Below are 20811 nucleotides of genomic sequence, written 5' to 3' on the forward strand. Positions count from 1 at the left end.
AGAAGAACAGTGATCCTTGCAGCCCAGAGGGGCAGGAAGGAAGGAAATGCAGCAGAAAGGTCTATTGTCTATAAGTCTAATGAAGAGTGACACATAACACGGCAATAATAACATCTCGTTGGGCTCGAAATATATCCAGAGACTGAAACATATGACAACAGTAGTAGCCCAGGGATTGTGAGGGGCACACGGTGTGTGAGCGGCTGGCCCCCCATGTCCTCTTGAGTGGGAGCTTCTACCGTGAAGGGACTTTGCAGGTGGGACTAAGTTAAGGGTCTTGAGATAGGGAGATGACCCTGGATCATCCGAGTGGGCTCTGAGTGTCCTTGTAAGGGGGAGGCAGAGGGAGATTTGACACAAAAGAGGCTGCATGGCGACTTCAGAAGAAAGGAAGCCATCTGAAGATCGTCCTAAAATTTGCACTCAGGACTTGCTTTAATCATGTGTGCTTAGACAGATGGACACAGATCCCTAGAAATAGGAGGCAGGACCACATGGGGAGGTGGAGGGAGGGGATGGGCATTATTAAAGTATCCTTATGTGCAAAGAGTCTTTAGTGCCCAAAGGCAGGACACGTCCCCTTTAACAGAGGAAAGGGCAGTGGAAAAGCTTTGAAACTTGGCGTGAAGTGTGAGTTAGCCAAGGTCCTTGAATTAAGAGAGATTAAGGCCTGGGACAAGACAGAGGCCCATCTAGGGTTCCACTTGCCGGACTGGAATTTGAAAAAGGGTGTTTGAGGAGACCAGTCTTTGTCTCAGTCACACAGGCCCTCTGGGAGCCCTCAGGGACTGTATTTTGAGAAGTGACATGTGTAGCATGTCCTGGCCACACCTCACGTCGTGGCCTTAGTGCACATGGAAACGTGTGGGAGTCTGTGAGACGAGATTCCTAGAGCTCTCACCTCTGAAGGGGGCGATTTTTAGGTGACGGTTGGACAGTGTATGATCAGTGTGCAGATGGGCCACTTGTTCGGGGCAGGCGCTGCTGAGACCGCTGCGTGAAGTCCAGCCGGTGTGCTGAGCTCTGGGTCCGTCCGTCGTCAGGGCTGGGGCACGGGAGGAGCCCCGTCACGTGGGGTAGCTGGCAGTGCTGTCGCACAGTCCATGGACGCCCCCCGCTGCTACCCAGGTCATCCCAAGGGGCTCCCCAGGTAGCCAGGGGGTCTGGGGGAAGGATTTGTGGCCACCAGGACTCAACAAGGACTAGAAGATGTTGGGCCTGTGTGTCCAGTGGCTGTCCTTGGAGGAGGGCGTCATCACGGTGAGGCCACACCTGTGCTCCTGGAGAAAGGCGTCTGCCGTCGGTCAAGGTTGGTCAAGGGCTCGCCTGCCAGGACGGTGCGTGCTGGAAGGCGGCCAGGTGCCGGGGTGGCCTGGAGAGGCGTGGCCGTCCGTTCGGGGTGGAGCCAACGGTGGGGAGAGGCACCCACTGAGCAAAGTGTCTGGTCACTGGTCGGTGGAGGCCGTGGTGTTAGCAGTGTTGGATTTCCGGTGTGGAGCCCTAACAGTGGGACCACAGCTGCACAGTGTGGTTTTCCACCGTGAGGGACCCTTAACTTTTACAGGGAAAAGAACGGGCAGAACTAGGCCTTATCTACTCCCCTCTATGCCCTTATATTGGTTTTTTCTTTCATCCTTTTCTCCCTCTTCATTTATTTCTTCACTTATTTTTCTTTTAGGCTTTTCGTCCCTGTCTCTGGCTGGTAAGAGGACCAGGGGCCCTGCTGGCAGCACCATCAATCTTTCTCCCTCTTCCTTCCCTTAAACAAAAGCCTGTTTTTTCTCAAATAAAACCTGGCCTGTATCTCTAAGCAGGGAAGAACGGTTTCCTTCTCTCCGCCCCCCGCCATATCTGTCTTTGGCTGTATTGGCTGTATTCGCTTGTTTTCTGTGTTCTTGGCGCTCTGGCATTTGGGGCCTTGGTCCTGGAGAGACAGCCCTCCCAGTGCTGAGCCTCCCCACGGTGAACCGGCCCAGAGCCCACAGCCCAACCAGCCCCTCAGCCACTCTCACCCCCCGTGCCGACGTGCCCCCTGCCCCAGACCTCCCCGAGGCTGGGCACTGTACAAGCAGCCCTGCCCCTAGCGCTCAGGCCTGCCAGAATTATTCCAACGGTCCAGTCCTAAACTTGCCGTGTGTACCTGTGCTGCCTCACCCACTCCTTCCTGCGAAAGCCCCAGTTAAGGCTCTGGGCCACGTTCTCTTCACTTCTGCTTCTGCCTCCTGACCCAAGCCGATGCTCCTGACGTGGTGGCCCCTTCTCTTGAGAAATGTGAATAATAAATTCTTCCTTCAAGGCAGACGTAGAGAATGGACTTGAGGACGCGGTGTGGGGGGGAGGGGAAGCTGGGAAGAAATGAGAGAGTGGCATGGACATATACGCACGACCAAATGTAAAAATAGGTAGCTAGTGGGAAGCAGCCGCATAGCACAGGGAGATCAGCTCGGTGCTCTGTGACCACCTAGAGGGGTGGGATGGGGAGTGTGGGAAGGAGACGCAAGAGGGAGGGGATATGGGGATATATGTATATGTATAGCTGATTCACTTTGTCATGAAGCAGAAACTAACACACCATTGTAGAGCAATTATACTCCAATAAAGATGTAAAAATAAATAAATAAAAACTGAAAAAAAAAAGTTCTTCCTTCAAAGGCAGTTGTCTCCGTTTCTGTCATCTTACCATATCTGATTAAAACAAATCCTGGGCACAAATTTTATTTAATTTAATTAATTAATTTATTTTTTATAAATTCATTTATTTAGTTTTGGTTGCATTGCGTCTTCGTTGCTGCGCGCGGGCTTTCTCTAGTTGCAGCGAGCGGGGGCTACCCTTCGTTGCGGTGCGCAGGCTTCTCATTGCAGTAGCTTCTCTTGTTGCGGAGCACGGGCTCTAGGCACACGGGCTTAGTTGCTCCACGGCACGTGGGATCTTCCCGGACCAGGGCTCGAACCCGTGTCCCCTGCATTGGCAGGCGGATTCTTAACCACTGCGCCACCAGGGAAGCCCCCTGGGCACAAATTTTAGAACAAAGGTGCAGTGCTGCTCAGGAATGCCAGGAACGTGGCTCTAGAAGCTGGAGGCCAGCAGCCCTCGTGGAGGGAATGTGGTCCCGCCCACACCTTGAACACGCGCAGGGGCTTCTGCTGTGGAGACAGGGGCTATAACGCCAGAGCGGTGGGGACAGTGGGGCCCTGGGCACAGACGGACACAGGCACCACAGGGAGGCCATGGGTCCATGCAGTCGCCTGGGTTCACACAGGGCCTTCATCTGCCCAGAAGGTTTTGTAACATTTGCTAAATGAAGACAAAGTGACCACAGCAGTTCCCACACTCTCTCAGGTCCCCCATCACACTTCCCCTCTGGCTGGGGTGGTGCCGGGGGTGGCACTCTCGAGATCTGGCCAAGGGGAAGTTAAGTTGCGGGAACATGGGTTGGGGGTCAGTGGAGAACGCCACGCCCTCCCCAGCCACTTGGTTAGGAAGTTACTGCCAAACATCCTGGCGGAGAAAACAGCTTGCAGGAACACCCGTGGCAACTAACCAGGAGGAAGGAGTGAATCATCCTAACTTGGAAAAGGATTAACATCCGCTGATTTAACCGGAAACGCTGACATTGACAAGATAACGTGGACCCTAACAGCCAGTGTGACAAGGACATGATGTAAGAAGCTTCGTCAGATCAGCAGGGACATTTTAGATTAGTCATGGCCCAGGAAAAGCACACGACCCTGAGGCTTCCCAGCTTATGGAAGAAACTTGACGACGTTCTCTCCAGCTGTGACAGTAGTCCTAACAATGTATGCGATACAACCAGTAACTAGTTGTCAAGCAGAAAGTCTTGTAAAATAGCAGTGACAATTTTTTTCAATCAGTTATGCTGGAGGGACTAAATTATCTTTTTCTTTTCTCCCTGGACAATGATATTGCAAAATTGTTATAAAAAGAGACAACTTAAAATGTAGATGAGGGAATTCCCTGGCGGTCCAGTGGTTAGGACTCTGGGCTTTCACTGCCGAGGGCCCGGGTTCAATTCTTGGTTGGGGAACTAAGATCCCACAAGCCACGCAGCAGAGACAAAAAATTTTTTAAGAACGTGGATGAAAAAAGAATCACAGCGGAGTAGCAGGCAGTTATGAATAAAAGGTGTGGGCTTTTTCTAGATTTTGTGATGTTTGTGCCATTTATCGATATTTTTCATGCTTAATTTGTTGTGATTTTTTTCTCTCATTCTGAATACGTGTGTTTCTAATTTTATCAAAATAATTCTGCATTTTTTCTTAAAGAGAGTCCCATTGACTTCAGGCTGCCCCACACCTGGGCAGGCCCAGCCCCACATTTACCTGGTGGTACATCGGACAAGTGGAGACGCGCCTGAGGCCGCACAGCACGCCGCCCTCTTCCTGAGACTCGGGCATCTTCACCGTCTCAGGGCGGCAGGTGCTCGTGGAGCAGGGCTCAAAGGCCCTCCCCAGAAGGGAAAGGGCTGCCCAGCTGGCCGAAAGGAAACAAAGGAGGCCTTCACCAAGAGCCACCGCTGAGCGGGTGGCAGGACCAGCCAGGTGTGGGGGGGATGCAGACACGGTCCCTCCCAATATTCACGGAGCCTGTCTTTGCGAGTCCGCCTGTTCGCGAAGACCCGCTTGTCCCACCGTCGTCAACGCTCGCGGCGCCTTCGAGGCTATCCGCAGATGGACGTGCACGGAGCAGCAGCGACGGGCCCCGCCTTCTCGCTTCTGCTCACCCGTGAGCGAGCCCTCTTCCTGCCCCTTCGGTGCCGCGTTTCCGCTCTTGTGCTTTCGGTGGTGATTCTGCGGCTTCCGTGGCCCCCGGCCCAGGGCTCGTCACATCCAGAGTCCTGAGCGCGGGAGGCCGGGACGTGCCCTGCGGAGGAACCCGTGTGCCGGGCCAGCTCCGTCCAGGCCGAGGGACAGCTCTGTCGGCCGGGTCGGTGCTTAACGAGCCAACGACGGTGTCTGTTCACTAAGTGGTCTTTTTGTGTTGACTCATCGGGGAAAACGCCGTGACGAGAGGCTGGCAGGAAGCAGCCGTTGTTTCCCCAGGAGCCGTGGGTGAGAGTTTGCGGAGACCACATAGAGCATGACTTTGAGAATACTGACAATTGACTGTAACCAATAAAAGAATCACCTCCAGAATACATAAAGAACTCCTGCAAATCAATAAGAAAAAGACACTCAATAGAAAGGTGACCAAGGGCTTCCCTGGTGGTGCAATGGTTGAGAATCCGCCTGCCAATTCAGGGGACACGGGTTCAAGCCCTGGTCTGGGAAGATCCCACATGCCGCGGAGCAACTGGGCCCATGAGCCACAACTACTGACCCTGCGCGTCTGGAGCCTGTGCTCCGCAACAAGAGAGGCCGCGATAATGAGAGGCCCGCGCACCACGATGAAGAGTGGCCCCCACTTGCCACAACTAGAGAAAGCCCTCGCACAGAAATGAAGACCCAACACAGCCAAAAATAAATAAATTTAAAAAAAAAAAAGAAAGAAAGGTGACCAAGACATCTAACCAAGCCTCACAGGAAGAGCTGCAGATGACAGACAGATCCAGGACGAGCTGCAGGCCTCTCTCCCCACCGCCACCGGACAAGAGCCAAAGCCACACAGACATCTCTGCATCCTTACCAGAAAGGCTGAAATTGTGACACTGTTAGTGTCCAGGGTTGGCAAAAGTCTTCCGCATTGCTGGTGGAAGTATGAACTTTTATTTTTGTGTGGATTCTTGGAAAGCTGTTTGGCATTATCTTCTACAAGTGAACATAGCACGTCCTACTTCAGCAGACACAAGGACATGTATGTGTGGTATCCAAACACATGGACGAGAATGTTCCCAGAAGCATTTTCCATAACGGCCAAAGTCTGGCACCAACACCCAAGCCCGCTGGTGCAGAAGGACTGAGAGGCAGGACCCCAACAGCGGACCAGACCCTTACATGCCCGTGACCTGAGCAGCAACAAAAAGACCCTCAGTGGAACTCAAGACAAAACGTTGGGTGACACAGGCCAGTCACCAAATAATGCAAGACTGGCTGTTTCTGGGCCTTCCAGGAAGGCTGGCAGGTCTGTGTGTACATTAGTTTGCCTGGGTTCCCACACAAAGCACCACAAGCTGGGTGGCTTAAACAACATTGATTCTCCCACTGATTAATATGCTGAAACTCTAGCCCCCATGTAATGGCATTTGGAGGTGGGCCTTTGAGGATAATTAGGGTTGGATGAGGTCGTGAGGGTGGGGCCCCATGATGGGATTAGTGTCCCCACCCCCATGTGCCAGCACAGCCAAAAGATGGTGTCTGCAGGCCAGGAAGCGGGCCCTCACCAGAACCAACCACACTAGCACCCTGATCTCCAACTTCCAGACTCCAGAACCAAGATAAATAAATGTCTGTTGTTTAAGCTGCCTGTCTGGAATTTTGTTATGTGTCCCAAGCAGAGGTTTAGATTTAAGCTTCATCTAGAAGCTGCTAATTATTTTGGAAGGTATTCCAAGGAGGTCAGGGGACGGTTTGGTGGAAGTATGTTTGCCATTTTAGTTACTATGCTGGATCAGAAAGCAGTTAAAGTCTGCGGAAATGGTCAGACGTGGATTTTTCTTTTCAAGATGTTTTTCCTGGACTCCACTTTCTCACAAATGGAGAAAGATATGTCCTGAAATCCTGCGTCCTTAGAAGTCAGCTGGTTTGGATTATGGGGAGTGGGCTTCAATAGAAACCTCTGCTTCTTACAGGCACCATGGCTGGGTCACAACCCTCCCGGGGCCAAGAAGCAGGTTGGCCTGGGGCTGGTTGGGGGTTGCTGAGGAGAGGAGGAGGAGTGTGGGCAGTCAGGGCCCTGTGGCCTCAGGGCGTGGGGAGGAGGGAGGGGGCTGGCAGCGAGCTAAATGCTCCAGGGCGCAGGGGCCCATCTGGGGAGCCCCAGGCGAAGGGATGTCCTTGCCTTTCCAACATCACTGCCCCAGGGCTTTGCACCCCATTTCCCCTGTTTGGATGTTTGTCCTCCTGGTAGCTCAGTCCTGGCTCCTTCCGTCCACGGCCAGGCACTGAGATACCACGTGGCGTTTCCCGCCTTATTTTTCAGTTTGCTCTTGTCTGTCTGCCCCAGAACTCAGCCCCAGGGTGGGCAAGGGTGCCAGCCCAGCGCCCCGGTGCACAGCCGGTGCTCCAACAGGATTGGGGGCTGAGTCCCCCGCACCCTCAGGGGTTGGCTCCGGTCTTTGGGCCCGGCCCCGGCCCCGCCCTCCCTCTCTCCTGCCTCCGCAGCTCCTCCCAGCAGGCCTAACGCACTTCCAGGCATTTCTTCCCTACTACGCCCTCCCCAGGACAGTATCCTCCCCTGGTTGTGTCCCCTGCCCCGTTCTCCTCCTCCTCTGGGGCTCTGCAGCCCCTGCTCACCCTGCCGTGTCGGGGCCTGTCTCGAGGGAGGGCAGCCCACAACGACGCAGCAGGGATCAGGCAGGTCCCCCGGCAGCGCCTTGGCCCACGACGCCCGGCTCGGCGACGCGCATTACAATCCGCGGTCAGGCCCACAGGGGCGGGGACCCCGGAGCGCTGTCGGGCGATGGGGCAGGGTGACCTGCGTGGACGCGACCCCCACACGTCCTCGAGACAACGCTGGTGGGCAGGGCAAGGGCTGGATTCACTGCCTTCCCTGGGAGTGCGGTGGGGGCGGGTCTTTCACAGCGGGGAAGGATCCGGGAGGCCCGGGGTGGGGTCGCTTTAGGTCGCCCACGAGGTCGGGGCCCGGAGGGAAGGATGCCAGCCCCTCGGGCTTCCCAAGTGAGAGATGATGGGAGGGAGCTCCTCCTGAAAGGAACCACCCCGTCTGTGGTGAGGACAGGGGCCGGGCGCCTGGGGTTGCTCGCGGCGGGGCAGGGTCCACGCGTCCGAAGACCCCGCAGACTGAGCCGCCCATGCACGGCTGGTGGGAGCACACAGGGCAGACAGGCCGTCCCAGCCCCAGAGCCATCTCCATCGCCTTCCTCCTCCACCATGGACGCCCAGACTGGGGCCCAGAGGGCCTGGCTCCTCCCCGGACCTCACCCTGGGACCCCCCCACCCCGAGACCCCAAACCCTTCCCCGCCCCTCTGACTCCAGACGGGGGCTCCCGAGGGCAGGGCCTGGCCTCCAGACCCCACTCTGGGGACCTGGGGCAGTGCCGCACGTTTGCCGGGTCGCCCTGAGCAACCGCGGGCCGCGAACGGGATCCCGGTGCCGCGAAGGAGGCGTCCGTCTGCGCAGGCGCGTGCCCGGGCGCCGCAGGTGCAAACACTTCGCGTCGGTGTCTGCAGGTCGTGTGCCTGCCTCGTCTGGCCACCGGACCTCGTCGGGCCACCGGACCCATCCACCTGCCCGGGAGGCCGCGGAGCTCGGACCTCGGACCTCGGCCCACCCACTGCTCCGCAGGCCCGCCCCGCTCGTGCCCCGCCCCCATCCCGCAGGCCCCACCCCGGCCCCGCCCAAGGACCGGGACCCCGCCCCAGACCCCGCCCCGCGGGTGCGCGCCTGCGCAGTGACGGCAGGCGCAGTCGGAAGCACGGCACGGACCGCGGGGCACAGCTGGGGACGGCTGCCCCTCTTGCCCGCAGCGCTGATCCCGCAGTCGTCCTCCACTGGGGCTCGGGCTGCCCTGGCCGGGGATGGCGGCGGCGGCCGAGCCCGGGGCCCGCGCCTGGCTTGGCGGCGGCTCCCCGCGCCAGGGCAGCCCGACCTCCAGCCCGGAGCTGGGCGCCGGAAGCCGCTCGCGGTCGGGGCCGGGGTCCGGGCCAGGGTCGGGGCCGGGGTCCGGGCCAGGGTCGGGGCCAGAGCGGGCGGGCGCTAGGCCCCTGGGCCCCGCCGCGCCGAGTCACAGCTTCAGGAAGGTGACGCTCACCAAGCCCACCTTCTGCCACCTCTGCTCCGATTTCATCTGGGGGCTGGCCGGCATCCTGTGTGACGGTGAGCGCCCGCGACCCCATCGCAGACCCCAGTACCTGGGCCAGAACGGGCACCTCACCTCTGACCTCTGCACTTCCAGCAATGGCCTCCCCAGGATAGAGCCCCTTGCCCCTCGGGGCAGGGGTGTGCCAGGCCCAGACCTCCCCGTGGAGGTGATGAGGACCAGCTCCTGCGGGGGTCTGGGGGCGTCCAGTGGCCGCGGCCCCTCCCCCAGGACTGTGGAAAGATCTGCTCCCTAGGCGCCCTCACCTGGCTTGGGATCCAGTGGGGAAAGAACGTCGCGGCTGCGCAGGGCAGGTGCAGTGACTGGGGATGAGGCCAGCCAACCCTGAGCAGGTGCAAGGGGCAGCAGTGTGGCCAGGCAGGGCTGGCCTCGGCCACTGGCTCCCCTGGGCTGGTGCTGGTCCATTCTCTCCTGGGTGCACACTGCTGCCCACAGGGTCTGAGTGCTGGCGCTGCCCAGGCTCAGACTCCCAGAGAGCTGGGCCAGGCCCGCCACCCCGAGTGTGACATGCCCCAACAGGGCTCACACCCCGCTGCCAAGCCGGCCTGGCTGGGTGAGGAGGCCCTCCCTCCTCTGGCTCCTGGGCAGCTGACACGTGTGCTTCCAGGGTCGGCTCTTCTAGTCCTGCTCGTTTCCGCAGGGGACGGGGCGGGGAGCCTCTGCCCTGCTCAGGGAGACAGGCCTTTGGCTCTGGGGACAGAGGGAGCACTCAGGCTGGATCCTGCAGAGGAGACCGGGCGCCTCACACAGGATGCCTTCTGCCGGGGGAAGTGGCAGGTCCCCCTCGTGGGTATGGCCTCTTGAAGGTGCGCACTAGGTCTGAGGGGCGAAGAAGCTCATGGAAGGGAAATGGGGGTGATGTGGAGGCCTTCACTGGGCAGCTGTGCGGACATTCTCCCCAACTCTGGAGAATGAGCTGGTGACCTCAGCAAGCAGAGGGGCCTGACAAGGGCATGGGAGGAAGAGCCCCTTCCCCTGCCAGGGAGCACCCAGCATGTGGGGGGAGCAGGGACCATCTGCATGGGCCAGAGGAGGAAGCTGGGTGCCGCCTGCCCGCAGCCGAGCCGGGCTGGGTGCCTCACCCGGCCCCATGCCTCCCCAGGATGGGTAGGGTGCCCCCTCGCTGCCCCTGTGGGCCTTGTGAGCATAGCTCACCACTGTTGGAGCCTCTGGGCTGCCTACTCCCTGGGCAGGGGCAGGTGCAGCCCTCACTGGGCCAGCTACCCTGCCTGCCTCGGGGGGCTGGGGGGATCCTGGTCTATCACAGACTGGCTGTGGTCTGGGCAGGCACATCGTACGTGGGAGGGGTAATTAGGGGTGTGTGCAGTTGTGGGGAGTGAGGGAAGGGTGTCCCTGGTGAAGCTGGTGTAGGGGGTAGGTAGAGGTGCAGGAGCTGGCCAAGTGCCCGCCTGCGCCCCCCCCACCAGCAGAGACTTGAAAGAACTGGGCCTGTGTGTGCGTGTGTGTATAGGGCACTGGACGGGGGACTCTTGGGACACCAGAACACACCGTCATCCAGGACGGTCAGAGCCACCAGGGCCCTGCTCCCCGCTCTGGGCTCTCTGGGGTGGGACAGAGGGTCAGGTTGTCTCCATGCCCTCTCCCTACCCCTATGACTAGGGTTAGGGTTAGGAAGTTTTGGGAGGGTGGGCCCACTGTGATAGGCCATCTGCCCCGTCACAGAATGCTGGCACCCTACCACGGCCCTTGGCGGTCCCACTGGCTGCGGCCTCCCTCCCGCGTGCCAAGACCTGGGGTCTTTTGATTCCTGGGCAGGACAGGGGCCAACTCACGGGGCTCTCATTCCCATAGTCTGCAACTTCATGTCACACGAGAAGTGCCTGAAGCACGTGAAGACCCCGTGTACGAGCGTGGCACCCAGCCTGGTCCGCGTACGTATGGAGCTTGGGCTACTGCATCTTCGGGGGGAGGATGCAGAGGGTCAGGGAGGCCAGCTTTTGTGGTGGGGAGTCAGGCCGGCATGTCGGATGGGGTGGGCAGTGGCCCAAGCACTGGGGGGCTGGGGTGGGAGTGTTCCCTTGTGCTGGTCTGGGTCCCTGAGCTGCAGACTGCATCCCTGCCTGTGAGCCCCTCCCAGGGCAGCAGCTGGGCCTCACTTCCCGATGGTTCTGACCCTGTCTTCTCCAGGGTCCCTGATACCCAGCACTGCCCCTCCTGCCTGTTGGTGGGCCTCCTCCACCTGTACTTTATCCGGGTGGCCCGAAATGTATCACGGAGGGGAATAGGCCTGGGGGAGTGGTCAGCACCTGTGCAGCTGGATCAGGCCTGGGCAGGACCAGCTGGGGCCTGAGCTGCAGAGGGGGCTGTCTGAGATCACGGCCCAGGCAGCCCTGAGTTGGTCCTGCACAGGGAATGGGGAGGTCAGCATGCAGGCCAGTCCCCAGCAGGACCCCTTGGGAGCACCGAGGGGCTGAGGCACACACAGCATCCTGTTAATCGTGCTCGGGAGGACTGAGGGGTGTATAGCGGTCAGGCAGGTGGCCAGGGCTGCTGATGGGAGCTCCCTGGGACAGAGAGGAAGTGGGGCTTGGGGACCCGGTTGCCAGGCCTTAGGGCCCAGGCTGAGGCCGAGCTCTGCTCCTTCCAGGTCCCGGTGGCCCACTGCTTCGGCCCCCGGGGGCTCTACAAGCGCAGGTTCTGCGCCGTGTGCCGAAAGGGCCTGGAGGCACCCGGGGTTCGCTGCGAAGGTACCGCCAGGAGCCTGCCTGGCCCCTCTGGGGTCTAACTCCCTCCTCACCAGGGACCTGGCCTCTGCTGCCCAGGGTGGCCCAGCCCTCCCTGCGGTCAGGCGGTAGCTCTAGGGTGGGGTTCGGGGATTCTGGAGCTGCCCGCGCGGGGAGGTGGGGAGGCGGGTGCAGGGGACCGCAGGGGCGCAGGCTGCGTGTTGAGGTGGGCCCGGAGGGGAGAGAAGCGGAGAAGCTGGTCCCCATCACGCCGAGGGAGGGGGGACTGCTCCTGTCTCGCACGTCGTACCCCAAAAGGTTAAAGAATGTGCGGTCAGGGGAGGGGCGGCCCCAGACGGGAGCAGAGAGGCCGGCGAGAAGGGGTCTGGCAGGGTCGGTGGGCAGCGGCGAGAGACCCCTAACCCTGCCCGCCCCCCAGTGTGTGAGCTGCACGTTCACCCCGACTGTGTGCCCTTCGCCTGCAGCGACTGCCGCCAGTGCCACCAGGACGGGCACCGGGACCACGTAAGTGCGCTGGGCCGGGGCCAGAGGGCCGGGGAGGTGGGAGAGGCTGCGCCGAGCCTACTGACAGCCCTCTCCGCAGGACACGCACCTCCACCACTGGCGCGAGGGAAATCTGCCCTCGGGCGCGCGCTGCGAGGTCTGCCGAAAGACTTGCGGCTCGTCCGACGTGCTGGCCGGCGTGCGCTGCGAGTGGTGCGGCGTCCAGGTGGGGCGGGGCGGAGGCTCTGGGGGCGGGGCGGAGGCCCTGGGGGCGGGGCGAGAGGGAGGTCGGGGCCAAGACCTGTGGGGCGGGCTGCATCGTCCAGTGGCAAAGCGGGATGGGGGGGGGGGCGTCCTGGGGACAGCTCGTTTGGATCGGGATGTTTTCCGGCTTTTGGGGTGGGGTTCGGTTGTGCAGGGGAGACTCAGGGCTCTCTGGTTGGGGGTGGCGCCACCGGCGCGTGGGAGCTAAGTGTGGGCCCTCGGGGAATCACTGAGGGCCGGCCTGGACCCAGGTCCTCTCCTGTACCAGGACCCCAGGCTCGAGCCCGTGCCCTCTCCCCCAGGCCCACTCGGTCTGCTCCGCGGCTCTCGCCCCCGAGTGCACTTTCGGGCGCCTGCGCACCATGGTCCTGCCGCCGGCGTGCGTGCGCCTGCTGTCCCGCAACTTCAGCAAGATGCACTGCTTTCGGATCTCCGAGAGCACGGCCCCAGAGCCGGGTGAGCAGGGCGGCGGGGAGCGGGCGTCTGGGGTGGGGGCCGGGCCTTGACTGAGGCCAGCTGTGACCGTCCCACAGGGGAGGGAGATGACAGCATGGACGGAAGCACCCCCGCCGGCCCAGGTAGAGAGGTGATGGCACTAGAGTCCAGTAAGTGCCCCTTAGCTGTGGCCAGCCCCCCATCCCATGCCCCGTTCCCCCATCCCGTGCCTCGTTCCACGAATTTGCACCCACTTCCCTGTGGCCCAGGCAAGCAGACTCTGAAGATCTTTGACGGCAACGACGCAGTGCAGCGAAACTACTTTCGCGCCATCACTGTCTCCCGCCTGGCCAAGAGTCAGGAGGTGCTGGTAAGAGGGACCCCGCAGCCGCCTCGCAGGCCCGTCCCTGGGGGGCTGCGGGGACCCACGGTGGCCTGGCTCCGCTCACGCCCACCCCCACCCCCCCTCTAAGGAGGCGGCGCTGCGGGCCTACTACATCACGGAGGACCCTCAGGGCTTCCAGCTGCAGGCGCTCCCCGCACCCGCGCTGGCTGGCGACACCGGGGCCTCGGGAAAGGTCTGGAGTGGTGGGACCACCCAGGAGGAAGGCAGTAGAGGCCCAGGGGCCCGAGACGTTCCCAGCGCCATTCGCATTCCCGAGGCCTGGATCATTTGCGCTCTGCCCCGCACCCAGGAGGTCCTGAAGATCTACCCTGCTTGGCTCAAGTGAGACCCAGGTCCCCGGTAGGGTCCGCGGCGGGAGGGAGGGCTGGGGGCTGTGCGACCCCAGCTCCTGAGCTTGTCCCCTGCAGGGTGGGTGTGGCCTACGTGTCCATCCGTGTGACGCCGCAGAGCACAGCCCGGACTGTGGTGCTGGAGGTCCTCCCGCTGCTGGGACGCCGGGTATGCGTGCTGGGCCCGCCCTGCCTGGCGTGGTGGCCCCATGTGGGTCTTCGGGAGGCGGGGGTGGGGGGGCGTTAGGGCTGGTCCAGGCCTGATGCCCTGAACTCCACCCCAACAGGCTGAGGGGCGGAAGAGCTTCCAGCTGGTGGAGGTACTCATGGGCAGCAGGCAAGGTGAGCGGGCAGCCTGTAGTCAAAACCCTGACCAGTCCTACCCCTAGGCGCCCGGGGTCCCAGGGCAGGTGCTTTTGGAGGTGGCCGCAGGGCCTGGGGCTAATAGTGGTGTCTCTCAACTCTGCAGTCCAGCGCACGGTGCTGGCGGACGAGGAGCCCTTGCTTGACCGGCTTCGTGAGATCCGGCAGGTGAGTGGGTGTGGACACTGGCCCCTGGGGAACGGCTGGCCTTTGGACATGGCTTCTACCTCGTAGAGAGGGAGTCTGTCTGCCCGTAGGACACAAGCCCATGCTGGCGGGCAGCTAAGCGTCCCGGCCAGCAGTGCCTCCCCTTCGCAAGTTCCCCGTGTGTCCTTCCTCTCCTCTCCTTTCCCATCTCGGTGGCGTTTAGCCCGGGGCGTCTTCCCTTCGGCCCCCTTTGTGGATGGGGGGGGGGGGTGGGGAGGCCCGTCCCCTGGTGCTCTGCTCAGCGGTCCCCCTCCCCGCAGACGTCCCTGCGGCAGATGAGCCAGACGCGGTTCTACGTGGCTGAGAGCAGAGTGGTGGCCCCACGTGTCTCTCTGTTCGTGGGTGGTCTGCCCCCCGGCCGGTCCCCCCAGGAGTATAGCAGTCTGCTGGATGAGGCTGTGGCCAGCAAAGGTGCGACTGCCTGGGCTGGTCCGGGCGCTTGGCCGGGTGGGGGGCAGGGCGGGCCTCCTGAGGGCGGGTGGGCGGGCTGGGCTGCGTCCCGCTGCTCCCCCGCGCCCCCCAAGCCCTGGCTGAGCCTTTGCCGAGCTGGTTCCTGGCCCAGAGGGTCTCTGTCCTCACCTCTGGGGCCCAGCCCCCATCACCTCCTCTGGAGTGGGGGGGCGCTTCCTGGGAGAGCTGCGCTGTTGGGTGGTGTGAACTCATTCCTGGCCTGGGAGGCCGGGTGGGGCTGCCTGGGGTGGCGGCCCTGGGTCGGGGGCCTGGGGGGCAGGTCCCTGGCGTCCGACCGCAGCCTGCCGCCCCGCCCCCCCGTCTTTGCAGCTGACCTCGTGTCCGTGAGCCACGTCTACTCCACACAAGGTGAGCCGCCCACGGGCTGTGGTCAGGTTGGGTCCAAGGTCAATCCCTGGAGTAGGTGGGGCAGCCGTGCCCTCTTGCTCCGCCTTGTTTAGGACCCGTGGGCCGGGGAAACGGTGGTGTTTCGTTTCCTGGTTCACGGCTGTGATGCTTTTGCTAAAACGTGACTGAGGTGCAGAGAACGCTTTCTCCACAGCCTCTTGTGCTCATGGGTTCCGTCTTTTATGGCGGGAAACGTCAGATCTCCCCAGTGGGAGAACAGTACCGTGAGGCCCGACTCCCCTCTGTGGGTCCATAGCAGTTACCAACGTGCTCCGTGCCTCTCGCGGGTCCTGGGGGGTGCGTGTCTGCTCCACCCTGCCTCCAGGTGGCCTTGCTCTGTCCACCCGGCATCTCCTGTCTCCGAGCCCGGCTGTCCTTGGGGGCTCCCCCCGGGGGAGGGAGTCACGCACTGCGGGGACGCCTTGGGATGGGCTGGCCTGAGGTGGGCCATGGCCAGAACGGGGGCCATTCGGCCGCGGGAGGAGGCGAGGCCCCAGCCCAGACACCGTGTGGGTGGGGGCAGGACAGGTAACCGAGCTCACGGCCCACCTGCCACAGGTGCCGTGGTGCTGGACGTGGCCTGCTTTGCGGAGGCCGAGCGGCTGTACATGCTGGTCAGGGACACGGCTGTGCACGGCCGGCCGCTGACCGCCCTGGTGCTCCCGGACGTGCTGGTGAGTGGCGCTGGGGCGGGGCCTGGGGCCATAGCTTCCACGGCCAGATTGTCTAATACTTGGTCAGCTGGAGCAAAGTCCGAGTCTGTGTGCACGGCTGATTCACACCGAGGGAGGGGCCCGAGGTCCGATGGTGAGAGGCCTGCACGCTGGCTGACTGGCCCTGCAGCGGCCGCCTCGTAAGGGCTGGCCTGTGTTTGTGACTGTGTGTGCGGCCCTCGCAGGGTCGTGGGCCCTGGCCCCGCTTTTCCCGCCCTGGAGGCCTCTGGAGCCCTGCTCGCACCCTGGGCCTCCTCCGGCCAGTAGGTGATGCTCCCTGACCCTGGAGGCTGTCCCAAAGCCCCAGCAGTGCCCCAGGCCCCGCCCTGCGCTGTGTGCCCTAGTAGCAGCTTCTGCTCCTTGGCCCTGCTGGCCCCCAAGGAGCCCCCGAGGTGACCTGACCCCAGTTCAGGCCCAGCAGAATTAGAGCAGAATGAGTTCAGGGTCTGTGCCTGGGTGGGCCACGTCTTCAGGTTTCTGCTGCCCTGTCCTACCATCCAGACAAGGAGGCGGCCACTGCAGGTCAGGGTCCCCCTCTGCCGGCTCCACGGGCAGAGACGGGTGGGTGATGCCGACACGCACTTTCTCTCTCCCGGCAGCTGCCTGCCCTGGGGTGAGCAGGTAAGTGGTGACCGCAGGCAGCTCGGCCCGGTGGCTCACACATCACCCCAGTGTGTCCTCGGCCTTGAGCCACGGCCGAGCCCGTGTGCGGCCGCTGCCCGCTGTGTCTGCGCCTGTTTGTCTCCTGTCACCCAGCAACCCCCATTGCGGGGACCCCAGCCCTTGTCCTCACCACGTGGGGACCCTTGCTCCCTGCCCACTCTCGCAGGCGCTGTTTCTGCCGTTGTGTTTGGGGGCGGGCTTTGTCCCGTGGCCCAGGGGAGGTGTGGGGCCGCCCTGTGAGTCGGGCTGCTCCTCCTGACTGCCGTGTGGGTGGGCGGGGGCCTGGCAGCGGGGTGGCTCTGAGAGGGGCAGGCGGGGTCCTGCGTGGGCTTCCAGCCTAGGCTCGTGGGCCACGTGGGTCTGGCGGCGGGCATGGTCTGAGGACACATGGCGTGGCAGCTGTGGCGTGGCCGATGTGCTCAGAGCTCCAGGCTGGCCACTGTCTTCCTGCCCCACTGGCCAGGGGTCTGTGGGCGCCCCTTCTGCTGTGGGATGCAGCCCGAGCAGGCAGTGGAGAGGTGGGGTGGCCGTGTGGCCTTTCTCTGGAGGGGCCGGCCCCAGACTGGCTCAGGCAGATGGGCTGAGGGTCAGGGGCTGCCACTGCCAGGCCGCGTGCTGGGGGAGGCCCGGCTCTGTCTCCGGGGGCCGGCCAGCCCACCCTAACGCAGCCCCATCTGTCAGCACCTGAAGCTGCCCCCAGACTGCCGCCCCCTGCTGGTGTTTGTGAACCCCAGAAGCGGAGGCCTCAAGGGCCGCGACCTGCTCTGCAGTTTCCGGAAGCTGCTCAACCCCCACCAGGTCTTTGAGCTGACCAACGGGGGGCCGCTGCCCGGGTGAGCCTGCCAGAAGGGGTGCCTGCCCGTGCCCGCCCCCCGGCCAGCAGGAACAGGTTGGGGTTCGGTGGGTTGGAACCCTCGAGGGCACCCTGGGTGGGGATGAGCTGCGGCCCCTTCTGCCCCGGGGGTGACCTCCTGTCCCTGCTTGTTCGCGGCCGTGGCCAGTGCCGGGACACGTCCTGTCTCCCTGCCGCCAGGTTCCACGTGTTCTCCCAGGTGCCCTGCTTCCGGGTGCTGGTGTGTGGCGGGGACGGCACCGTGGGCTGGGTGCTCGCCGCCCTGGAGGAGATGCGGCACCGTCTGGCTTGCCCAGAGCCGGCCGTGGCCATCCTGCCCCTGGGCACAGGTGGGGCCAGCTGGCACGCTGGGGGATGGGGCCCCGGGCTTGGCGGGGCGTGGGGTGGCCGTGGAGAGTCAGCGTGTGTCTTGCCGGTGTCCAGGGAATGACCTTGGCCGGGTCCTCCGCTGGGGGGCGGGCTACAGTGGAGAGGACCCGTTCTCCGTGCTGGTGTCAGTGGACGAGGCGGACGCCGTGCTCGTGGACCGCTGGACCATCCTGCTGGACGCTCATGAGGCCGGCGGTGGGGAGAACAGCGTGGCAGACGCAGAGCCCCCCAAGGTACCGGTGTGCCCGGGAGGGGGTGTGGCACCCGGCGGGTGTCTCTCTACCACGTCCGTCCAGGTGTTCGTCCTCGTCCCAGCCATGCCTTGGCGTTGGCGCCAGCGCTGTCCCCTCGTGGACACGGGTGCCGGGCCTGAGGATGGCCGGCTCAGAACCTGAGTGTGGGGCAGTCACTGGACAGAGCAGCTCTGTGACAGGAGGCCAGGCCCACTGCGGGGGCGGCGGGGAGCATCTGGTGGGGGCCGACCGGGGCCAAGGGAGAACGCGTCTTGTTCTCAGATCGTGCACATGAGTAACTACTGTGGGATTGGCATCGACGCGGAGCTAAGCCTGGACTTCCACCAGGCGCGAGAGGAAGAGCCCGGCAAGTTCACGAGCAGGTGCCATGGGGCAGGGCTGGGCGTGGGGCTGGCCCTGGCGACCCTGTACTTCCTGGGGGTTCACCAGCAGTGGCCGGGGGCTGGGGCGCCCCGTGACTGTAGGTCCCCCGCCAGGTTCCACAACAAGGGCGTGTACGTGCGGGCCGGGCTGCAGAAGCTCAGCCATCCCCGCGGCCTGCACAGGGCGCTCCGGCTGCAGGCCGAACAGCAGGAGGTGGAGCTGCCCAGCATCGAGGGGCTCATCTTCATCAACATCCCCAGGTGCCCGCACGCGGGGCTCCCGGGGCCCCGGCTCCCCTCCAGCCTCCCGCCCGGCCTCCCTCTGACCTGTGTGCCCCTCCCTCTTGGTGCAGCTGGGGCTCGGGGGCCGACCTGTGGGGCTCCGACAGTGACTCGAGATTCGAGAAGCCGCGCATGGATGACGGGCTGCTGGAGGTGGTGGGGGTGACGGGCGTCGTGCACATGGTGAGCGCGGGGGCGGGGGACCGGGGGGCTGGGCTGTGGCGCCGCGGCCCGCTGAGCTTGGCTCCCCCTCTCCCCAACCAGGGTCAGGTCCAGGGTGGGCTGCGCTCCGGCATCCGCATTGCCCAGGGGTCCTACTTCCGTGTCACCCTCCTCAAGGCCACACCTGTGCAGGTGGACGGCGAGCCCTGGGTCCAGGCTCCCGGGCACATGATCATCTCGGCCGCGGGCCCGAAGGTACGCCCGGCGTGGGGTGGGCAGGGGGCTTGCTGCCAGCAGGCCTCGGCTGCGCAGAGCGGCTGGCATGGCCTTGGTGCCCGGCAGTCCTGCTGCGGCTGGTTCTTCCCTGACTCGGGGAGGTCATGGGGCTGGATGAGGCCAGCCAGCCCTTAGGGAGCCCCTTCCCCACAAGCCACGGTCACAGCATGCCCCGCTCTTTCCCCTTCTGTAAGATGGGCTGAGATGGCAGCAGCCGTCCTAGGACCCGGCACCAGGTGGCCTGCAGTATTGCACAGCCCTCAGACCTTGCCTGTCTCGGGACAGGTCCACATGCTCAGGAAAGCCAAGCAGAAGCCCAGGAAGGCGGGGACCCCCAAGGATGTGCGAGCAGATGGGGCGCCTGCCCAAGGGGGACTCCAAGTAGAGGCGGGTCCTGGAGCAGCGCTCGCTGGTGGATGTACTCGCCCACAGCCCTGACCGTCCCCGTGCCACACAAACTGCTGGGTGGGCAGTGGGCACTTCCCCTCTGGCCTTCGTACCAGTGATGGGTGGGCACGGGGCTCTCCGGGGCCCAGGCCACTGTCCTGGAGGGCACGCACTCCTCCCCGGGCCCCTCGTGCTGCCCCTCGCCTCATGCCCCTCGTGCTGCCCCTCTGGCTGCTCCTACAGGGCAGCTGGCTCCCTGGGCCCTGGGGTTGCCCGGCACAGACACGGGACACCCTGGGCACGAGCTCTTTGGCCTCCCCTCTCCACTGAGGGCTGTCCTGGGGGACATGCCTCTCCAGGCCCGGGTGGTGTCTGGCCGGCCCAGCTGGAACCTGGCTGGTGGCCCCGGAGCGACAGGGCTGGGACGGGAGGGCCCCGAGGAGGCCAGGTGGTGCCCAGGAGGTAGCAGGAGCCTGGCTGGGAACCCAGAGGAAGTGAGGAGAGCGTGCAGCGGGAGCGGCTTTAATCAGCAAGGTCGACGCGGCACACGATCATCGCGGCACTCGGCCTCCCACTCGCCGACAGTCAGCTGCTGGGCAGACGGGACTCGTATGGTCTCCGTGCTTCTCCACGTGGAGACTTGGCGACGCAGGATGCAGACGTGGCTGTCTGGCGGGCCACTCGCAGAGCCCCTACCACAGAGCCCCCGAGTTTAGCCGGCCCAGATTCCCGACTTGGCCCCCTGAAGAGCCCGACCCCAGCTGCCTGGGAGCCCCCAAAGCCCCAGAGAAGGGTCCACAAGCCCCTCTCCTGATTGTCTGGTCTCTTTGCCTTTGGCGCTGTCTTGCCGCTGGGCCCTCGCACCCTGGGTGGTGGCCTTGCCCTGACATTCGGCCTCAACCTCAGACACGGCCCTGCCCAGCCCTGTACCCACCAAGCTTGTGCCAAAACTGCCCAGACACGTCCATCGGAACAGCCGTGGGTGGCGGCCCGTCCTCGCCACGTGCCTCTAGTAGCTGGTGTGTGTCCCCCAGGTTTGCGTCCCCGGGGGCGGCATTAGCTTTTGCTTTGCGGGCCCCGTTGGTCGATAGGAACTGTCTTGTAAATTGTGGTTCAGGTGGACGTGTCCTCTGTGAGTAAGCGAGTGTGTGCGCCCGGAGGGGCTGTGTGGGCTCTGCACCCCTCCCTCGTGTGTAACTTATCACCTGAAGGTGACCGTAATTTATATCTGGGACAAATATAGTCTGGGCATCCTGTCCTGCTGCCGTCTCCTGCGTCTGTGCCTGAGGCCAGTGTGTTGGGGGAGGAGGGCTGGGATGTGGGGGCCGGTTGGGCAGCCCAGCAGCTGCCAGGGCCCTCTGCCCGCGGGACGTGGGCTGAGTTGCAGGACGTGCTGCCTGTTGAGGACCCGGGGCCACGTCGCACACCCACACCCACCACGGGGCTGCGGCCCCAGCTGCCACGGAACCACCCGCCGCCTGCG

The 20811-nt window shown here is 63.4% G+C and overlaps 1 protein-coding gene and 1 long non-coding RNA gene across 2 annotated transcripts; one reads left to right on the top strand and one right to left on the bottom strand.

Moving 5' to 3' along the window:
• Positions 1-1803: 1803 nt before the first annotated feature.
• LOC309627735 lies at positions 1804-10760 on the bottom strand. The gene is made up of 2 exons (XR_014243933.1): positions 9203-10760; positions 1804-5168 (listed from the first exon to the last, which is right to left on the bottom strand). It is a non-coding gene; the product is annotated as an uncharacterized lncRNA (long non-coding RNA).
• Positions 8523-20590, top strand: DGKQ (diacylglycerol kinase theta). The gene is given in 24 exon segments (XM_082389887.1): positions 8523-8953; positions 10770-10849; positions 11566-11665; positions 12081-12166; positions 12246-12371; positions 12712-12865; positions 12943-13014; positions 13114-13214; positions 13318-13571; positions 13658-13748; positions 13867-13921; positions 14049-14110; positions 14410-14560; positions 14930-14968; positions 15566-15681; positions 17065-17216; positions 17417-17565; positions 17660-17838; positions 18121-18221; positions 18336-18482; positions 18575-18686; positions 18768-18920; positions 19227-19303; positions 19305-20590. Coding segments are annotated over 24 exon segments (2877 nt in total). The 5' UTR covers positions 8523-8655; the 3' UTR covers positions 19327-20590.
• The last annotated feature ends 221 nt before the right edge of the window (positions 20591-20811 follow it).

This window comes from Balaenoptera borealis (genome assembly GCF_965194805.1).
Source record: "Balaenoptera borealis genome assembly, chromosome: 4".
Taxonomy (NCBI): Eukaryota; Metazoa; Chordata; class Mammalia; order Artiodactyla; family Balaenopteridae; genus Balaenoptera; species Balaenoptera borealis.